We start from the raw sequence: 21,446 nt of genomic DNA, 5'->3' as shown, positions 1-21,446 counted from the left end.
TTTTAAAGATGAGATCATGTTTCTCCTCCAATCTTAAGAATGCATGCCATTTACCCTGTTCAAGAAATTATTTCTTACTCCTTGGGATGCCACTGGATTGTTCTGGGTGCTGGGCAATTTTCAGTGATTCATTAAATGCTCTTTTTTTTTTTTTTTTTTTAAGGAATCGAATGGTTGTAACAGTATCTGAATGAATTCTGAAGGAACAGGGGTTTTAACCAGAATACAGTAAAGAGAAGTCAGCCAATAAAAAAAAACTAATCTAACCTGCTGCACTCATGTGAAGTACAGTGATAGAAAATAAGAACTTAATAAGGTTGTACAAGATGTATGTTGATCACAGAGAAATCCCAATGGGTACAAGAAGAATTTGTAACAAGGTAAATAAATGGAAAGTCAAATCAGCAAAGAAAAAAGTCAGGCATTATGTACAGGAGAGTCCTAGATATGATAGATTACAGAGTAGACTGAAGGGTGACAGGGCTCCAGTGCTGCTTGGACAAAATATGATAGGAAGGACTAAATACAGTATTGACATGTTTTACATCTCCTTGAAACAACTATCTCAAGAAATTTAATACTTAGATATTATAAACTAGTTTGCCTCCTACCTTGCAATCCGTTGTACAGCATGCCCCTGAGCCACATACTTTATCTTTTTTCTTCAAACATGTTCTAGCATCACAGCAGGCTGGATGAGTACACTCCTGTAAACAAATGCTTTGTTACTCAATCATGTATGACCAGGTACAATCCTACAAAAGTGCAATACAGAATTTATTTACAAAGTCTGAGCATGTCCTAAAATCCAGAGCTTCAATAATTCCTTTCTTTATCGGAGACTTACTGAAATCAACATCTCATTCAGTAGTTTGTAAAAGAAATGTCATTTCACTACATTCAATATAATTTGAACAATATTAATACACTACTGTGGGGCCAAAACCTTACAGGAAATAGTTATTCTGTATCTTGCTAGCTATCATTTTCTTATATTATCACTTTCATAATAAATGTTTACATATGGAATGTCTCTGATGTGAAGCTGTCAAACAAAACCTCAAACCTCTGTCCCCTCAAAAGTGGTCCACAAGGCAGGCTAGTCTATCCAGACCTCTGATTTCACTGGGAGCTGGCCCCATACACATTTGCATTTTATAAGATTCAGTGTCTTAGATCAATTTTTCCAGTTATTTCAATAACAAGTTTGTTCTAAACCCCGAAATTTACCAGTATTAGAAGTTTGAGTTTCCTGCTGAGTTTCCTGTCTTTTTCCTTACTGGTATTTTCAACCAACAGCTTCACCACAGGCAACAATACTATATTTTTAAAAGGTTATTTATTTCATATATTGACTCATGTAATCCTGTACTGACAGTTTAAATATACCTTTCTTAACTTTTTTTTTCCCTTACTGACTCTTTGAATCAAAGGTTTAGTTATTCTTAGTTTGGGGGGTTTGTCTTCTTCAACACAACTGTATTTGCAAGGGTAGATTTTATTTTTTTTAATTGGAAGCTAATTACTTTACCCCCACTCCAGTATTCTTGCCTGGAAAATCCCATGGACTGAGGATCCTGGTAGGCCACAGTCCATGGGGTCACAAAGAATCAGACACGACTGAGCAACTTCACTTTACAATTACTTTGCAATATTCTGGTGTGTTTTGCCATACATTGATATGAATCAGCCACGGGTGTACATGTATCCCCCATCCTGAACCCACCTCCCTCCCCATCCCATCCCTCAGGGTCATCCCAGTGCACCAGCCCTGAGCACCCTGTCTCATGCATCAAACCTGGACTGATGTTCTATTTCACACATGGTAATATACATGTTTCAATGCTATTCTCTTAAACCATCCCACCCTCGCCTTCTCCCACAGAGTTCAAGAGTCTGTTCTTTATCCCTGTGTCTCTTTTGCTATCTTGAATATAGGGTCATCGTTACCATCTTTCTAAATTCCATATATATGCGTTAATATACTGTATCAGTGTTTTTCTTTCTGACTTACTTCACTCTGTATAATAGGCTCCAGTTTCATTCACCTCTTTATAACTGATTAAATGCATTCTTTTTAATAGCTGGGTAATATTCCATTGTGTATATGTACCACAGCTTTCTTATCCATTCGTCTGCCAGTGGACATCTAGGTTGCTTCCATGTCCTGGCTATTGTAAATAGTGGTGTGATGAACACTGGGGTACATGTGTCTCTTTCAATTCTGGTTTTGTTGGTGTGTATGCCCAGCAGTGGGATTGCTGGGTTGTATGGCAGTTCGATTTCCAGTTTTTCAAGGAATCTCCACACTGTTCTCCACAGTGACTGTACTAGTTTGCATTCCCACCAACAGTGTAAGAAGGTTCCCTTTTCTCTGCACCTTCTCCAGCATTTATTGTTTGTAGACCTTTGGATAGCAATCATTCTGACCAGCGTGAGATGGCACCTCATTGTGGTTTTGATTTGCATTTTTCTGATAACGAATGATGTTGAGCATCTTTTCATGTGTCTGTTAGCCATCTGTATGTCTTCTTTGGAGAAATGTCTGTTTATTTTGGCCCATTTTTTTATTGGGTCATTTAATTTTCTGGTATTGAGCTGCATGAGCTACTTGTATATTTTTTAGATTAATTCTTCGTCAGTTGCTTTGTTTGCTATTATTTTCTCCCATTCTGAAGGCTGTCTTTTCACCTTTCTTATAGTTTCCTTCGTTGTGCAAAAGCTTTTATGTTTAATTAGGTCCCATTTGTTTATTTTTGCTTTTACTTCCATTCCACTGAGAGGTGGGTCATAGAGGATCCTGCTGTGATTTATGTCAGAGAGTGTTCTGCCTATTTTTTCCTCTAAGAGTTTTATAGTTTCTAGTCTTACATTTAGGTCTTTAATCCATTTTGAATTTATTTTTGTGTATGGTGTTAGAAAGTGTTCTAGTTTCTTTCTTTTACAAGTGGTTAACCAGTTTTCCCAGTACCACTTGTTAAAAGAGGTTGTCTTTTCTCCATCGTATATTCTTGCCTCCTTTGTCAAAGATAAGGTGTCCATAGGTGTGTGGATTTATCTCTGGGCTTTCTATTCTGTTCCATTGATCTATATTTCCATTTTTGTGCCAGTACCATATTGTTTTGATGACTGCAGCTTTGTAGTATAGTCTAAAGTCAGGCAGGTTGATTCCTCCAGTTCCATTCTTCTTTCTCAACATTGCTTTGGCTATTCGAGTTTTTTTTTTGTATTTCCATACAAATTGTGAAATTTTGTTCTAGTTCTCTGAAAAATACTGTTGGTAGCTTAATAGGGATTGCCTTGAATCTGTAGATTGCTTTGTATAGTGTATTCATTTTCACTATATTGATTCTTCCAATCCATGAGCATGGTATATTTCTCCATCTACTTGTGTCATCTTTGATTTCTTTCACCAGTGTTTTACAGTTTTCTATATATAGATCTTTTGTTTCTTTAGGTAGACTTATTCCTAAGTATTTTATCCTTCTCGTTGCAATGGTGAATGGAATTGCTTCCTTAATTTCTCTTCCCCTTTCTTAAAGAGAGAATGCTCTGGCTATTTCAAAAATTTCCCTTTCCTCTCCTTCTGCCAGAAACATAAGACTTCTCTCCAGTATTCACTGTGAGAACCAGTTCAAGTTTCTGCAGGTAAAACTCATAAAAGTGTGAGGGCCATCCTATGACTGTGTTCCCAAGGAGTTTTAAACTATGAGTTCACATTAAGCCTCCAGAAATTTGTCAATTACAGTTTAGGTTTTCCTACCGAGATGTTGGTCCCCAAAAGGTTTTAGTTTGTAGGTTACTATTCCAGTAGTTGTGATTCTCGGCATTCACCTGTTGGTTTTTCCAGTTTGGGGGGCAGTTGTTTGCTCTGTGACCTCACTTCTCTGATGGATGTGAGAGCTTTTTACTTGTTGCAAAGACTAAATAGTGACTTCGAAGCTTCTCACATGTCAGACTAAAAACCATAATTTTTATCTTTCTATGTAATTGAATAAAAGTCCTTTGAATTGGCTTCTGATATACACAGATATATATAGTGCATATATATGTTTGAACACATATGAATTATAAATGTTTTCTCCTATTTCAGACTCTACCACTTTATTTTTCTTAACAGAGCTTGAAAGAAAAAGTTTCTTTCAATAAATTTGATGAAGTACAACTTACATTGTTTTGCTATAAAAATCTCATTCTTATTTGCTTTCTCTAAGAATTTTTTGCCTATCACAAAGTCAGAAAGACTGTCTCCTATGTTTTATTCTAAAAGCTTTAGGATTTTTGCTTTTTTATATTTAAATATTTGATTCATTTCAGTTAGTTTATCTGCATGATGAGATATCAACATTTTTTATGTACACTGATTTCTAGTTCATACATTACTTTTGTTGGGAAAGATTTTCACCCACTGAACTGCCTCAATATACTGCAGAAAATCAACTAACCATGTAAACGTTTTATATATGGATTCTCTGTATGGTTTCATTAAGGGATATAGTTATGCTTTGGCCAATACCATATTGTCTTATTATAACTTTAGAAACAATTTTGAAATTTTCATAAAATATGCTCCATCTTTGTTCTTTTGCTTTGACTGTTTTAGCATCTGCATTTCCAGATACATTGTAGTATTAGCTTGTAAATTTCCACAGAAAGATGGTGGAGTTTGGATTGGGATTATGATACAGAGTTGACATCTTAACAACACTGTATCTCCCACTCCATGAAAGTGGGATACGTCTCCATTTCAATCTTTCATTTATCTGAGCAATGAAAGATTTTACTGCACAGCTCTTGCATGTATTCTGTTAAATTTATCTCTATTTAATGTTTTTAAAACAATGTATATGGAATTGCATGTTTTAGTTCATTTTCCATTTGTTTATTGTTTTTACATAGAAATCTATGTAATTTGAGTTCATTTGCTTCATTAATTAACTTTAGAAGCCTTTGGGAGTAGATTATTTAGGAATCTCTACTCATGTGGCCCAGTATAATTTGACTAAAGACAGTTTTAATCTTTCTTTTCATTCATTGTGAGTTTCTTTGTCTTACCTTACTGCAATGACAGAAGCACCCACTTCAGTGTTGAATGGAAACAGGAAGAATGAATTATTAGGGAGAAACAATGAGTCTTTCACCAGAAAGTGTGAAAATAGTTGCAAATTTTTGAGAGATGTACTTCATTAGAGTGAGGAGGTTCTCTTCTATTGGTGGAGTGCTGGGAGAGTTTATAATGAATTGCTGTTAAATTTTCTCAAGTTTTTTTCTCCATCTATTCTGTGACTGTGGTAACAGTCATTAAATGCATTAATGACAGGCATTAAATGCCTTTCAATTATCTTGATGAATATTGCAAGTGCACTTAAAAAGAATGTCTAAATCTAGTTGTCTAATATATTGGCCTATGTTTAGACGCTTTAGTCATGTCTGACTCTTTGCAACCCTGTGGACTATAGCTTGCCAGGATCCTCTGTCCAAGGGATTCTCCAGGCAAGAATACTGGAGTGGAGTTGCCATTTCCTCCTCCTTTATTTATTGGCCTAGAAATATCAATTATATTAAGGTGGTAGATAGTACTGTTCAGGTCTTATACATCCTTACTGATTTTTTATCTAGTTCTATAAATTACTGACAGATATGAAATAAACCTCCAAATATGATCATTTCTTTGTCACTGTATCCCTTTAGTTCTATCAGTACTTGCTTCAAGATATCCAAAGATCTAATATATGTGTAAATTATGATATGTTTTTCATATATTTAAGCATACATATATATATATATATGATCATATATACTTATTATTATTATGTCTTCCTTATACACTTTTTATCTATTTGAAGCATTTATCAATGTTGATGTCACTGTCATTGTTCAGTCACTAAAGTTGTATCCAACTCTTTGCAACCCCATGGACTGCAGCACACCAGGCTCCTCTGTCCTACACTATCTCCTGGAGTTTGCTCAGATTCATGTCCATTGAGTCAGTGATACTATCAAACTATCTCATCCTCCGCTGCCCCCTTCTCCTTTTGCCTTCAATCTTTCCCAGGATCGGGGTCTTTTCCAATTAGTCAGCTCTTCACATCAGTTGGCCAAAGGACTGGAGCTTCAGCTTCAACATCAGTACTTCCAGGACTGAATATTCAGGGTTTTTTTTTTAAGATTTGCTGGTTTGATCTCCTTTCAGTTCAAGGGACTCTCAAAAGTCTTCTCCAGCACCACAATTCAAAAGCATCAGCTCTTCTGCACTCAGCCTATTTTATGGTTCAATTTTCAGATTCACACATGACTACTGGAAAACCATAGCCTTGACTATAAAGACATTTGTCAGCAAAGTGATGCCTCTACTTTTTTAGTATGCTGTCTAGGCGTTACACATATTTTTTATTTTTGTATTTTGTATTTAAAAACTAAATATATTTGGCTGTCTTATATTTACTGTTTTCCAGTTATATTCTTTTCTGCTATCTCACTTTCTACCTTAGAAGGCATTTGGGCTTAAAATACAATCCTTACAGATAGCATGTAATTTGTTCTTCATTTTTATTTAGTCTGACAGTTTCTGCTTTTATTCAGATTTTGGTCTATTTACATTAATTATTAATATGTCTGTATGTCAGTTTGTCATTTTGCTGTTTATTTCTTATTTGTCTCATCTTGGTTTTGCTCCATGATTTGCTTTATTTTTTGTTCACAAACTATGATTAGTATTTTATTTTAATTCTTATATTGGCTTTTTTATATGTCTTTGCATAATGTTAAAATATTTGCTCTAGGATTTACAGTAAGTATTTTTAAAATACTATAATCTATATAGAATTAATATTGATTTCCTTCAGATAAATTATAGAAACCTTGAACCAGTTTATTTCAACTCTTTCATCTTTAGCGCTATCATAGTTATTATACAGATGCACATACATAGAGATCCATACAGACACATATATATTCACATACATGCAGATACATAAATGTGCATATATATACATAAATACATCCATACCCATAAATAGTGTGTATATATGTACACAATACAATATAGTATCAAAAGAACTCTTTTGTTATCTTTCATCTATTGCTCTACTATCATTCATCTTTGCTTTGGTTTGCTCTTAATTCTTTATCTATGTCTTCTACAAGTGATAGATTTCATTTTAAAATATTTTTAACTGGGATAACCTGTCAACACAAAAATTTTTCTTCTTATAATACATATTTATTCACCCCCTTATACACTCTTTGTGGTCACTAATTATAGGATTAGAGCTGATGCACAACATACTAAAGAATATAAAAGGGCAAAATTTGAAGACAAATATTAACTAAAAGATGCTTGCTCTCCACTTCAAAAATGGCAAAATGAGAAAATTTAAAGGCTTCCATCTTCCCCACAGAAGACTTTTTTCAAATATTCTTCTAAAAACTAAGGTATTCTTTACCTTCTTTCCCACCTCTCATTCACATGTATGGGAAATAAAATTTGAAAATAATTTCCACTAACCTTTGCAGTGCCACAATCACATTGTTCACCTGTTTCCAAAATCCCATTGCCACACACCTTCTTCTGTTTGTAAACTGGCTCATCAGGAAGGATTTTATGAAGACACTCAATGCCAGAATATGCAGCAAAATATTTAAAGTCATCCAAGCTACAGGTGCTAAAATCCTTTACACCCCCAGATTGTCTAAAATATAAAAACATCAGTATGACAAAAATTATTGCGCGCTCTCTCTCTCTCTCTCTCTCTCTCTCTCTCTATATATATATATATATATATATATACATTTTTCCCAATATATGATGCTTTGAATAGAGATTTAGAAAGCATATTCTCATGGAAAATAATAATCACATATAAAATAATATAAAAGCATTTTTAAAATGCCAAGATGTTTAACACATTTTTAAAATTTCACCAAGAAAATTCTTATAATAAAAAAAATCTTTGGCCATTCACCCTGTTTTAAAAAAGAACAATTATTTACCTCTCCAATGATCCTTATTAAATATTTAAACACAGAAACTGTGATATTCTTTATTTAATTCTAGTGTCAAACAACTGCAGTTAAAATTTTGGCCTCAGTATTGAACATACTTTTATTTATTTAATATCATTTTTGTACTTTTTATTTAAGTGCCAATATGAACATGTCTGTATTACCTTCAAGAGCATATTTTTTTAGCGCTCTTGCTCTCTGTAATTAAGCATTTTTCAAATAAGAATCTGCTGTTTAATTTATGCCATGGGCGGGACAGTGGGGATATGTCCTGACACAGTGAGAAAGTTGTTACAAGTAGTTTGCTAATATCTTCACATCCAACTAAAACACTAGAAAGAATATGGTTTAAAAGTAAAGATTATGCCCTAGACAAATATTTGACAAATGTTTCTGTGAAAGGCCACGTAGTTAATATTATAGGCCTATGTGACATATGCTCTGTTGCAGCTTATGTGACATATGCACTGTTGCAGCTACTCAACCTGCCTCTGCAGTACAAAAGCAGCCGTAAAAAACATGTGAAACAAGAAGCCTAAAAAATTTATTTACAAAGCAGTCAGGCAGCAAAATTTGGCCTATGATTCGTTGCTGGTCAACCTCAGCCCTAAACTAGAATCTACTCTCCATCAATTCTAACAGTTAGAGCCTAAACTCAAGCCTTGACAAGATCTCCAGAAACAAGTTTGGAAGTTCAGCTCTGACATTTTAGAGGGATTTGGGAACACCTTGAGTTATCTACAGACTCATGTAAATGCGTCATAAAATCAGGTACATTGAAGTAGAGAATCCCCATAGACAGAGGAGCCTGGCGGGCGACAGTCCATGGGGTCACAAAGATCGGACACAACTGAGCGGTTAAGCACAGCAAAGTTCACAAAAGAAATTTTCATGCAGATGGAAATGTGGCATAGCCTGATTAACATTGTGATTCAGGGATTTATATACTTATATTTACCAAAAGTCATAATTATTATGCTATGTACCTGAAACTAACATAATGTGATAAATAATCAATATTTCAAATTTTAAAAATCTCAAAAAGTTTTCATAAGAATTGGAAATCCCACAAAAAAATGTTTAAGAAAATGCAAAGGACCTAGAATACCCAAAACAATTCTGGAAAAGATGAAAAAACTTGGGGACTTAAACTACCTGATTTCAAAAATTGAATATAAAGCTACAGTAATAAAGATAGCAAGCTTTTCTATAAAGGTGAACATACAGATTAATACAGATTAATGACATAAAACATGAGACATAATCACATAAAATAGAGAGTCCAATAAAAATTCACACATTAATGTAAATTGGTTTTTTATAGTCACCAAGGCAATTAAGTGGGGGAAAGGGAGGTCTTTTCAACAAGTGCTATTGGAATGACTGGAAATCCATAGAGCAAAAATTAAAATAAAGTTAAACACATATACAATAATCAACTCAAAATGTATTGCCAAACTGAATATAAGAGTTATAAAACCACAATGCATAAAGAAAAAATTGACTAACTGTATTTCACCAAAATTAAAAATATTATCTTAAAAATGGTACCCTAAGGATAAAATACTCAAAAATCATATATCTGGAAAAGAACTAATAGCCAGAACATAGAAAATCTAAGTTATTTTTTTAATGGACAGATGTTTAAATAGGCTCTTCAAATAAGATATAAAGCACAAAGCTATAAAGAATGAAAATATGTTCAACATCATTAGCTTCCCCGAAAATTCAGATTAAAATCAATATGAGGTAACTTTACATCCACAAAATAATTCAGATTAAACAAACTGAGCACAATAAGTCTTGGTAGTCATATGGCTCAACCAGGAGGGGCTACATGATTTGCAGGAACCAATGCAAAATGGAAATGCAGGATCCCTTAAATGATATTAATTTAAAAAAAAAACAAACTTTTTCCTTTTTTCAGTCGTCTCTCTCAGTGAGGCACAGTTACTTATTTGCAACTTAATGTCTTTCTAAATTAAAAAAAAAATTGTTCACATGGATTGCACTATCCATCCTTACATTGTATAACGCAAATATTAAAGCACTTGATTTCATGCAAATCACTGAAGTTACACAATTCACATGTCGTGCCCCAGAGGATACCTTCAATCTAGCCAGCAGATAAAAACTGAAGTCAGACTCTGGAAGGTAGGAAGGAGGAAGAGAAATGTCCCGAGGCATAGAGAGGTGTGGGGATTTGGGACTATTTTGGTGTATGTTCCATCTGTACTTGAAAAGGATGTGTATCCTAAAGTTGAGTATAGTTCTCTATAACTATCAATTAATTCAGTTTGATTAATAGAAACATAAAGTTCCTAACTACCCCCCCAAAAAATTTAAGTAGTGTGTATTTAATAAAGAAAATTGTCTTACAAAGCTTCTGGAGACATTGTGCAAACATCCCCTGAACAATGGCAGATCTCAGTATTATCATAACTCATTCCCACATTAAGGCCAAGCAACTGCACGATACTGACAGCATATGACTCCAACGATAAACCTGCTAAATACTAAATATAAGGGAAATAAAAGAAAACTAGTTAACTAAGAATCATATTCAGTTATAAAAAATTATGTACTTAATCAAAAATTAGTATATAAAATTCATTAATGCAGCCAAGATACTTATGCAGATACATATATAAGAGAGTTATACAAGTATTATTAAACATGGATGGATGAGTAACACAACACTTTCATTTCAAGTGTTGACAATACCAGCAATCTTAGCAAATAAAATAGGGCTTAACCACCACTAGGCACTACTTCTTTGAATTACTTTAAACAAAATGCTATTGTAATATTTTAATAATCAACCCTACATTTTCCTTATAGTAAACAGTCTTTAAAATAGGTCCCAATGATATTTATGTCCCTATGTATTCCCATTTCAGTGAGTATAGGCTAGACTTCCTGACTTGATTCTAATTAATTTAATACAGCAGAAGTGACAGGTCTTCATTTCCAGTCATTCAGTCAGTCAATTCAGTCGCTCAGTCATGTCTGACTCTTTGTGACCCCAGACTGTAGCACATCAAGTCTCCTCATCCATCACCAACTCCCGGAGCTTGGTCAAACTCATGTCCATCGAGTCGGTGATGCCATCCAACCATCTCATCCTCTGTCATCCCCTTCTCCTCCTGCCTTCAATCCTTCCCAGAATCAGGGTCTTTTCCAATGAGTCAGTTCTTCACATCAGGTGGCCAAAGTATTGGAGTTTCAGCTTCAACATCGGTCCTTCCAGTGAATTTTCAGGACTGATTTCCTTTGGGATGGACTGGTTTGATCTCCTTGCAGCCCAAGGGACTCGCAAGAGTCTTCTCCAACACCACAGTTTACAAGCATCAATTCTTTGGTGCTCAGTTTTCTTTATCGTCCAACTCTCACATCCATACATGACTACTGGAAAAAGCCATAGCTTTGACTAGACAGACCTTTGTTGGCAAAGTAATGTCTCTACTTTTTAATATCCTGTCTGGGTTGGTCATAGCTTTTCTTCCAAGGTGCAAGCATCTTTTAATTTCATGGCTGCAGTCACCATCTGCAGTGATTTTGGAGCCCAAGGAAACAAAGTCTGTCACTGTTTCCATTGTTTCCCCATCTCTTTCCCCATGAAGTGATGGGACTGGATGCCATGATCTTAGTTTTCTGAGTGTTGAGTTTTAAGCCAGCTTTTTCACTCTCCTCTTTCACTTTCATCAAGAGACTCTTAAGTTCTTCTTCGCTTTCTGCCATAAGGGTGGTGTCATCTGCATATCTGAAGTTATTGATATTTCTCCCAGCAATCTGGATTCCACCTTGTGCTTCATTCAACCTGGCATTTTGCGTGATGTACTCTGCATATAAGTTAAGTAATCAAGGTGACAATATACAGCCTTGATGCACTCCTTTTCTGATTTCGAACCAGTCTGTTGTTCCATGTTCAGTCCTAACTGTTGCTTCTTGACCTGCATACATATTTCTCAGGAGGCAGTTAAGGTGGTCTGGTATTCCCATCGCTTTCAGAATTTTCCAGTTTGTTGTGATCCACACAATCAAAGACTTTGGCGTAGTCAATAAAGAAGAAGTCATAAGTAGTCAACAAATCATTTCCAAGAAAAGTAATATAGAAAACCGACTTCTTGGATCCTATGTCTTTCTCTCTCATTCACCCTGGGGGAAGACAGCTACTGTATCATGAAGCAGGCCTGTGGAGAGGCCCTCAGAAGTGAGCTGGGAAATATTTTCTGAGTTCTTCCAACAGCCACATGATAGCGCTTAAAAGCAAATTCCCTCTGTGTTGAACCTTGAGAATATCACAACTAGCATCTTAATTTCACCCACTAAACTGTTCCTAGATTCCTGATCCACAGAACTATGTTGTTTCCATGTGATACGGTTTGGTACAACCAGTTACATAGCAATAGGATAGAAAACTAATTAGTTATCTATAGTGACAGATAACTAAACATCCTCAGTAGGCATGGTTGTTTTCTTTTGGGTCATTCCCAATATCTGTAGAGATGTTTACAGCAGCTTTATTCATAACTTCCAAGACTTGTAAGCATTTCTGATGTCCTTTAGTAAGTGAGTAGATAAACTGTGGCATGTTTCAGACAATGGAATATTATTCAGCCCTAAAAAGAAATGAGCTGCAAGGTCATGAAAAGACAAGGAAGAAATTTAAGTGCATACTACTAAATGAAAGAAGCCAACCTGCGAAGACTATATACTGTATGATTCCAACTATATGACATTCTTGGGGAAAGAAATAGAAGATCCATAGTTGCAGGTGGGGAGGGGAGAAATTAACTGGCAGAGCACAGAGGATTTTTAAGGCAGTGAAAATACTGTGTATGATAGCATAATGATGGATACATGTCACTATTTGACCAAATCCATAGAATGTAGAACACCAGGATTGAACCCCAAGGCAAATATGAACTCTAGCTGACTTTAATGGGTCGGTGTATGTTTACCAATTGTGAGAAGTATACCACCATGGTGAGAGATGCTGATACCAAAGAAGGCTGTGCATGTGCAGGTGAAAGGAATACATGAACTTCCATCTCAATGGTGCTGTGAACCTAAAACTGCTCTAAAAATAGTATTCTTAAAAAGTTATTGGGTTCTTGATGCACCAAGAGCAAGGTGGCAATGTGAGGGAATGGCAAGAACAGTTCAGAGGAGAAGATGTACGTGTCCATCCCAAACTCCCTAACTATCCCTTCTCCTCACCTTGCCCCCAACTCTGTTACCATAAATTCATTCTCTAAGCCTGTCTTTTTCTGTTTCATAAATAAGTTCATTTGCATCATTTCTTTTTAGATTCTCCATATAAGGGATGCCATATGATATTTCTCTTTCTCTTGTTTCACTCAGTACGACACTCTCTAGGTCCCCAGGGTTTTTGTTTTTATTTTTTATTTTTTTGTTTGTTTGTCTGTTTGGCTCCCAGGTTTTGATCAAAAGCAGTTCTTAGGAAAAAACAGAAACCCCTGACGGGAAACACTTTATTCTCTTCAAAGTTACAGACATCATTAATGGTAACCAAGGAAAAGAAAAATACTAACCAAGGAACACACTTTATTTATCAGAAGACATAGCGCTGATCTCTTGGAAAAGGCATTCAATAAAACTTTTATGTCTGCATAGGGTCCAGATCAGTGGTTTAATTGAGAGACATAACGGTTTCTTCAAACAATTCTCTTTCAAATTCTGGTCCATCAAACTGACCCCTAAATGGGTGTCTACAGGGCCCAAGCTCTTAATCTCTCTTAATTCAAGGATCCTTGTCTGACTCACACCACACAAACTTTAAAACATTTTTCCATTTCCCTTCCCTATATTTAAAGGGGGTTAGGTCTCATCTTCATGTATATACTCACTGGTAAGTCCCTTTAATTACGTCTCCTCTCCTGCTGGAAATTTTTTATCTTGCCCCAACCCATAAGGGTTGGAGACCAGATCCAGATACATATTCTTCTGAGTTCTGTTAACCACAGATTTCCTCATGATCTAAGCAGTTGCTATTCTGATATAAGATCCATTTGAGCCTAAACTTTCATTACCACAAAAACAAACAAATGAAAAACAAAAGCTCCTCAAGTGCAGCTATACAACATTCTTGACTGTTCATCTCATTACTGTTGGTCTCAATATTTTCACGGGTTTACAATCTGGAGGCTCAAATCCTTCAAGTAAGCCATTTTTCCAACCAGACATGGCAAATGCTGAGGCCCACATACTTTCAAGTTTGGCTAATACAAACCTTACAAACCAAAGACTTCACCAGCTCGCCTCTCATCAACCAAACTAACAACTGAGGCAAAAGGCCCATATTGACTGGCCAAATTAGGGTGCCTGCCTTCAGCATGATTATGGAGCCCTAAACACAGGTATAAATATTTCAAATGGCAAAAAAACTGACTTTCTCTTAAAACACACCAATATCAGGTCATATAATTTAAAACCTATTTATAACAGAACTCTTGCCATCATCTAACAGGACAAAACCTTAGACTGTTGAACACTTTTAGATCAAGTCACACATAACTGGGGCTGTGCCAGCCAGGCTCTGCAGAGGTGCCAACATCACTTTTGCTTGCTGTGTATCCATAAGCCCCTTGAGTTAGCAGATCTTTATAAGTCAAAGTCACAGGCCCAGCATTGCCTTCAAATGACACAAGGACTTTAGCATCATTTTAATACCACAGAGCCACGTAAATAAAACGTGCATTGACTCAAGTCAGTATCACCTTTAAAAGGATATCCTAGTTCTACACCCCCAAACAACATTGCGCTGGTCCAGGATCTCACTGCTAGAGACGATATCACCTCAAATGATATCATTCCAGCCTAAGACCTGCCTGTTAGAGATGACTCTGCATCCTGCACGGAGACCACTTCTCCGCAGACACTTCTCCCAGACACCCCAGGCATGCCCAGGGACTGCCGCTCCCAAGGTGCAAATGGCACACAGGTCATGTAATGGTTTTCTTACTTTGATATTAGGGACTCTATTGCATTTCCTGAGCTTGCTCTCTTTATAGCCCATGACAAAGGTATACTTATCTGTTTTCTATCAAAGTATATTATCCCTACACTCCATGTCTAAACGAAAATCTGTGCTATTCTAAAAACTGCTGGAGGTTATTGCTTTCCCTAGGAATCACCTGCCCTGTATCAGTGAACCCCCTTGACCCTAAGGAGAGGAGCGCTCACTCCTACTACTTTCTCTAGTTTTCTCCACTGTACAACCTCCCCCCCCCCACATCCCTGACCATGACCACCACAACCACCGCTTCCCTTTGAATACATACAAAAACCATGAATCTTTATATGTACTTTACCAAACTAATCTACTGACACTCTCCGACAACATAAATTGCCTGACTGACTTGCCACTTTTACTCCCCAAATACACTAGAATATCATTGTCCAAAAAAACACATATAATTTTTAATACAATTTATAACTGCACAAACACTGTTAGAGACTCTAGAAATTTCAGATATATTTCTTTTGCTAACATCATACAAATGGGAAATTTAGTTACAGGTTGGCCTACAAGAAATCCTTACACTTCTACTTGTGTTTCTCCTTTTAACTCTCATAAGAAAATGTTTTCTATGCTGTTTAGCAAAACTTATGCCCTAAGCTCTAAAAGTCTCTTCTTCTGTTATGCCAAAAGTTTGATAACATTTCAAAGCACAATAGGGCTAGCTTTATTAATATCACATTTTCTGTATTCTGATGCCTTCATATCTAGGGCCCTACCAACTTGGAGGACTGCCCCTCTTAAGAGTTCTCCAATTGCTTCACAAAGTAGACAACTCACCTACAAATGCACCGTTCATACACAAACCAGTCAATTCAGAGCCCATATAGCTTAGCATCCACTTTATCAGACTCACATACACCAAGCTGTTATCCACCTGCCAAGGTCACACCAGGGCTAGGTACCAGACAACTAAGGACAGCCTTTATGCCTCATGGCCTGTTGAAACTAGCCAACTGGAGACCTGTTTAACCTCTCCTGTTTCTTCCCAATGAAACCAAAAGAGGCTCTTGACCACATTTCCCTCTGCCTCCTATGCTTCTTGATCAAACCTGGTGCTTCTTTATGTGGCCTCTGAATGCTGTAGCATATTTTTTGTTTCTAGGGAACTGTAAGTACGGTAAACTTCTGGATGACAACCATTCTCATATCTGCATGTATTTCCATACCTAATGAAAACATATCCCAGGTAACCCTGAAAATTTTTCAAAGTAGATTAGCTTGTTCTTTACTTAAGTTAGCTTAGTGTAGTTAATTCAAACTACATTACAATAAAAGTACTTGTAAATGTATATATTATAAATTCTGTGGTGTCTGCTTAAATTTTTTAATGTAATTACTACTCTAGAAAGGAAAGAAAATGAAGTAATATAAAACGTGCAGTTAAAACCACAGAAGGCAAAAAAAGGAAAACGGAAGATTTTAAAAAGAAACAGGGAACAAGGATAATGAATAGAAAATAGACAAAAGTCAACATCCATTTAAGATTTTTAAGAACTTTCAACAAAGTGGGTATGAAGGTAACATATATCAATAAAGGCCACATCCAACAAGCCCACACCTAACATCACACTCACTGTTAAAAAGATGAAAAGTTTCTCCTCTAAGAACAAGAATAAGGCAAAAATACTCACTGTCGCTACTTTTATACAGCATAGTAAGGAAGTCCTAGCCAGGGCAATGAGACAAGGAAAAAAAGACATCCAAAATGGGAAAACAAGAAGTAAAACTGTCACTATTGCCAAATTACAAGATATTATACATAGAAAATCCTAAAACTACACATACACACACACACACACACACATACACAAATCTTGTTAGAACTAATACATTAATTCAGTCGAGTTTCTAGACACAGTCAATATAAGAAAGTCTGTTGTGTTTCTAGACATTAATAATACACAATCAGTAAAAGAAATTAAGTAAACACTCCCATTTACAACTGTATTAAAAAGAACAAAATATAATCAAGGATATGAATTATACACTGAAAACTGTAAGACAATGAGGAAAGAAACTGAGAAAGACACAAATAAATGAAAAGATATTCCATGTTCATGGAATTAATATTGTTAAGAATTATTGTTAAGAATTTAATATTGTTAAAATGCCCATTTTACCCAAGGCCATCTACAGGTTCAGTGCAACCTCTATCAAAATTCTAATGGCAATTTTCACCAAAATAAAACAATCCTAAAATTTGAATGACAGACAAATGACCCCAAATAGTTGAAGAAATCTTGAGAATGAAGAATAAAGCTGGAGGTATCATGTTTCCTGATTTCAAACTATATTACAAAGCTGTACTAATCAAAACAGTATTAAATTCTGTAACTATTTGTGGTGATAGATGTTAACTAGATTTTTGTGGTGATCATTTTGCAATATATACAAATAACAAATCACTATGTTTTACACCTGAAACTAATATAATATAGTCAATTAAGCCTGAATAAGACATTTAAACAATATGGTACTGGCACAAAGGCAGACACAAAGATCAACGGAATAAAGTATAGAGTTCCTTAGACTGCAAGGAGATCAAATCAGTCAATCTTAAAGGAAATCAATCCTGAATATTCATTGGAATGAATATTGGACTGAATATTGGACTGATGCTGAAGCTGAAACTCCAATACTCTGACTACCTGATGCGAAGAACTGACTCATTAGAAAAGACGTGATGCTGGGAAAGATTGAAGGCAGGAGGAGAAGGGGATGACAGAGGATGAGATGGTTGGATGGCATCACCAAGTCAATGGACATGAGTTTGAGCAAGCTCCAGGAGGTGGTGAAGGACAGGGAAGCCTGGCATGCTGCAGTACATAAGGTCACAAAGAGTTGGACATGGCTGGGCAACTGACAACAACCACTGCATCAAAAATAATAAAATACTTAGTAATAAACCCACCTAAAGAGACAAAAGACCTGTACTCAGAAAACTAAAAATGCTCAGAAAAGAAATCAAAGATGACATAAACAGATGAAAAGATATAACATGCTCTTGGATTGGAATACTCAATATTGTCAAATGATTATAATACCCAAGGCAGTTTACATATTTGATACAATTGTTATGAAATTATTAACAGCATTTTCCACAGGACTATAATAAAAAATTCTCAAGCTGGAATCAAGATTGCCAGGAGAAATATCAATAACCTCAGATATGCAGATGACACCACCCTGATGGCAGAAAGTGAAGAGGAAATAAAAAACCTCTTGATGAAAGTGAAAGAGGAGAGTGAAAAAGTTGGCTTAAAGCTCAACATTCAGAAAACTAAGATCATGGCATCTGGTCCCATCACTTCATGGCAAATAGATGGGGAAACAGTGGAAGCAGTGGCTGACTTTATTTTTGGGGGCTCCAAAATCACTGCAGATGGTGACTGCAGCCATGAAATTAGAAGACGCTTACTCCTTGGAAGGAAAGTTATGACCAACCTAGATAGCATATTAAAAAGCGGAGACATTATTTTGCCAACAAAGGTCCGTCTAGTCAAGGCTATGGTTTTTCCAGTGGTCATGTATGGATGTGAGAGTTGGACTGTGAAGAAAGCTGAGCACCGAAGAATTGATGCTTTTGAAGTGTGGTGTTGGAGAAGACTCTTGAGAGTCCCTTGGACTGCAAGGAGATCCAACCAGTCCATCCTAAAGGAGATCAGTCCTGGGTGTCCATTGGAAGGACTGATGCTGAAGCTGAAACTCCAATACTTTGGCCATCTCATGCGAAGAGTTGACTCATTGGAGAAGACTCTGATGCTGGGAGGGATTGTGGGCAGGAGGAGAAGGGGACGACAGAGGATGAGATGGCTGGATGGCATCACTGACTCGATGGGCATGAGTTTGAGTAAACTCCAGGAGTTGGTGATGGACAGGGAGGCCTGGCGTGCTGCAATTCATGGGGTCACAAAGAGTCGGACACGACTGAGCGACTGAACTGAACTGACAATAAAAAATTATACAATTCCTATGGAAATACAAAGCACCCTGAATAGCCAAAACAATCTTGAGAAAGAAAAAATGGAGTTGCAGGAATTAGGCTCCCTGACTTCATACTATAGGAACAAAAAAAAGAAAAAAAAGCTATAGTTGTCATAATAGTATGGCGCTGGCACAAAAACAGAAATATTGGCCTTTCCTCAGGCTTTGGGTGAAAGGGGATCAAGAGCAAAGACTGAGAATAAAAACAAATTCCTGGGAAATACCTGATTCTTCTTAAGCTATGGTAATAAATAAGCTCCAGAACTGGCTTTAGATTTATCTAATCAATCAACATGTCTTTTATTATTGTGGTAGCAAGTGCATGCCAGTACAGATTTTAAATCTGTCTGTTCTGTGGATGACAGTTGAATCACTGTACACACTACTAAAAGTCAACTAAATATATAAGTGGATCTGTATAAAAATCACAGTGTAGCCTTATTTTTCTGGACCACTGTAATTGGCTCCCTTTGCTACTTTTTATATAGCTTGCTGTAAAAGGGATAAAACTCAGTAGAAAACAACAGATTATGAATATCTGATGACTGTTCCTTCCAGCAACAGCCTGCTTCCCCTAAACACATAACAAAGAATTGAATACAGTAATAAAAGTTACCCTGAAACAGAAAAATAATCAATGTCACTTAATTTTAAAAAGCACATGAATGTATATGAATTATTAATTTTGAAGAAAATGATTTTTTTGCTATTTTGCTATTTATTTCTTTTTATTGATGTTTCTGGCCATTAATTTTGAGGAAACTATATTTAATAATCAATATTAAAATAGCATTGATTCTATAATAAATATTGATGCAAACATACCACTGCTCAAAACAATTAAACGGACTTACAAAGGCCAAATGCTTTTTGAAACAATAAATTATAATCTGTTCAGTTTATATTCTTATTTTTAAAGAAATTATATACAGTTTAATTTTAATTATGATCCTAATTAGTAATAATAATACTATTAAAGGATTAACAAACTTAGCAATATATATACTCATGCCTTGAAATATTTAGGAAATTTTGGAATATGAGAAAAATCAGAGCAAACTTGTTCGTAATTACCTACCAGAGCAACTCCTCCAGCAGCAATCTTACTACATATTTCTCCAGGAACTGTGACTCCTATAAAAGTAGGATTTTCCTTGAAGCTAAAAAATAACAATTTTCTTTATAATTACCTTTCAATAGCATTGTTAATAATTTTCACAGCAGCAAACATTATTTAACAAATATGATATCCTAACTACCACGCTACACTGAATTTTACTATTTGAATATATTTTTCTCAAACTTTTAATGATAAGACTGTTTCAATACATATCTGTAAACACTCAATCTGATAAATATTCAGAATAATAAGAAGTATGAGACATGATAATTTATGCAAAATGCCATTGACTAATGCTTATAATTTTATTCAGGTTCCCTCTACATTTATGACCCCAAAAATTCAATTTTCTGTGACCTGCTCATTTATCTTTTCACTAAACATATTTTTAAGCATATTACTATTACTAAGCATAAATAGGTTTTCTCTGCATTAGAATCTAGATATTCATGTGATTAGAAAATAAAATCACAAAAATTAATCAGATGAGAGAAAAGAATGTAGAGATAACAGGTAACAGGTAGTAAAAGTTTATAAGCCAAGAGAAGTAAAAAAAAAAAAAAGTGTCACTCATAATTAACCTCCTTTAGTTATTTCAATAATTTTATGTAACTTTACTTTTTTCAGGTAATATTATGTCAGTTGGTACAAGTTTTTAAGTATTATCTCATATTAGCTACTTGAGGACAAAGATTTTAACCTGCATTTTTTCCTCATCCCATGGTGTCTACCAAATTTACAGAACTCAGTATACATTAAGTAAATGTTTATTTTTCATAATTAATATATAAAATCACTTGAGATTATTTATTTATAGAAATATGAGATACTATACTCACGCAAATAAGTATGCAATATGATGAGGTCGGGAGACAAATTTATACTTCCAGTCTAAAAATTTATATAAAACATTATAAGGAGGTCCTTCAGTAGAAATTTTATTTTTATCTGACCAGATCTCTATGGAAGATATTCTAACAGTAAGTTTTAACTGGATAAACATCTAAATGGAGAAGATAAATGAAAATTTTTATATAAATTTGAACATTGTATTAAATTTTTGTAAATGTATATTTAAGACATTTAATTCAGTATTTTGAATGTGGAAACTCTTCAAAAGTATGGCAAAATATTACATACATCAATTCATATTACCTCTATTTTTACAAAATAAAATTTTAAAATAGTTTAAAAAACTTACGGTGTTAACAAGGCCAATGATCTGAATAATCTTCTGTGTTACAGTGTTTATATCAGAGCCCATGTAATCAAACTGAAAAAGATACATTA

General features: G+C 35.2%; 1 protein-coding gene across 6 annotated transcripts in view; it reads right to left on the bottom strand.

The window, feature by feature from the left end:
* The window catches only part of LOC136176638 (disintegrin and metalloproteinase domain-containing protein 5-like), a 117,351-nt gene that overhangs the window by 61,062 nt on the left and 34,843 nt on the right, over window positions 1-21,446 (bottom strand). For 5 of the 6 annotated variants that reach the window (XR_010664604.1, XM_065947095.1, XM_065947096.1 and 2 more), the window contains exons 8-13: window positions 21,358-21,429; window positions 20,996-21,159; window positions 20,115-20,196; window positions 10,384-10,520; window positions 7,508-7,691; window positions 612-707 (exon numbers count right to left, since the gene is read on the bottom strand). Coding sequence is in view for 5 of the 6 variants with exons in the window: in XM_065947095.1 (XP_065803167.1) it covers window positions 612-707; window positions 7,508-7,691; window positions 10,384-10,520; window positions 20,115-20,196; window positions 20,996-21,159; window positions 21,358-21,429 (735 nt within the window). In the remaining variant the exon portion in view is untranslated. The remainder of the gene's footprint in view (window positions 1-611; window positions 708-7,507; window positions 7,692-10,383; window positions 10,521-20,114; window positions 20,197-20,995; window positions 21,160-21,357; window positions 21,430-21,446) is intronic. The other variant, XM_065947098.1, reaches the window with a different exon arrangement.

Source organism: Muntiacus reevesi, chromosome 10, assembly GCF_963930625.1.
Source record: "Muntiacus reevesi chromosome 10, mMunRee1.1, whole genome shotgun sequence".
Lineage (NCBI taxonomy): Eukaryota > Metazoa > Chordata > Mammalia > Artiodactyla > Cervidae > Muntiacus > Muntiacus reevesi.
The sequence above is the reverse complement of the archived record's forward strand: the minus strand, read 5'-3'. Positions and strand labels throughout refer to the sequence as shown.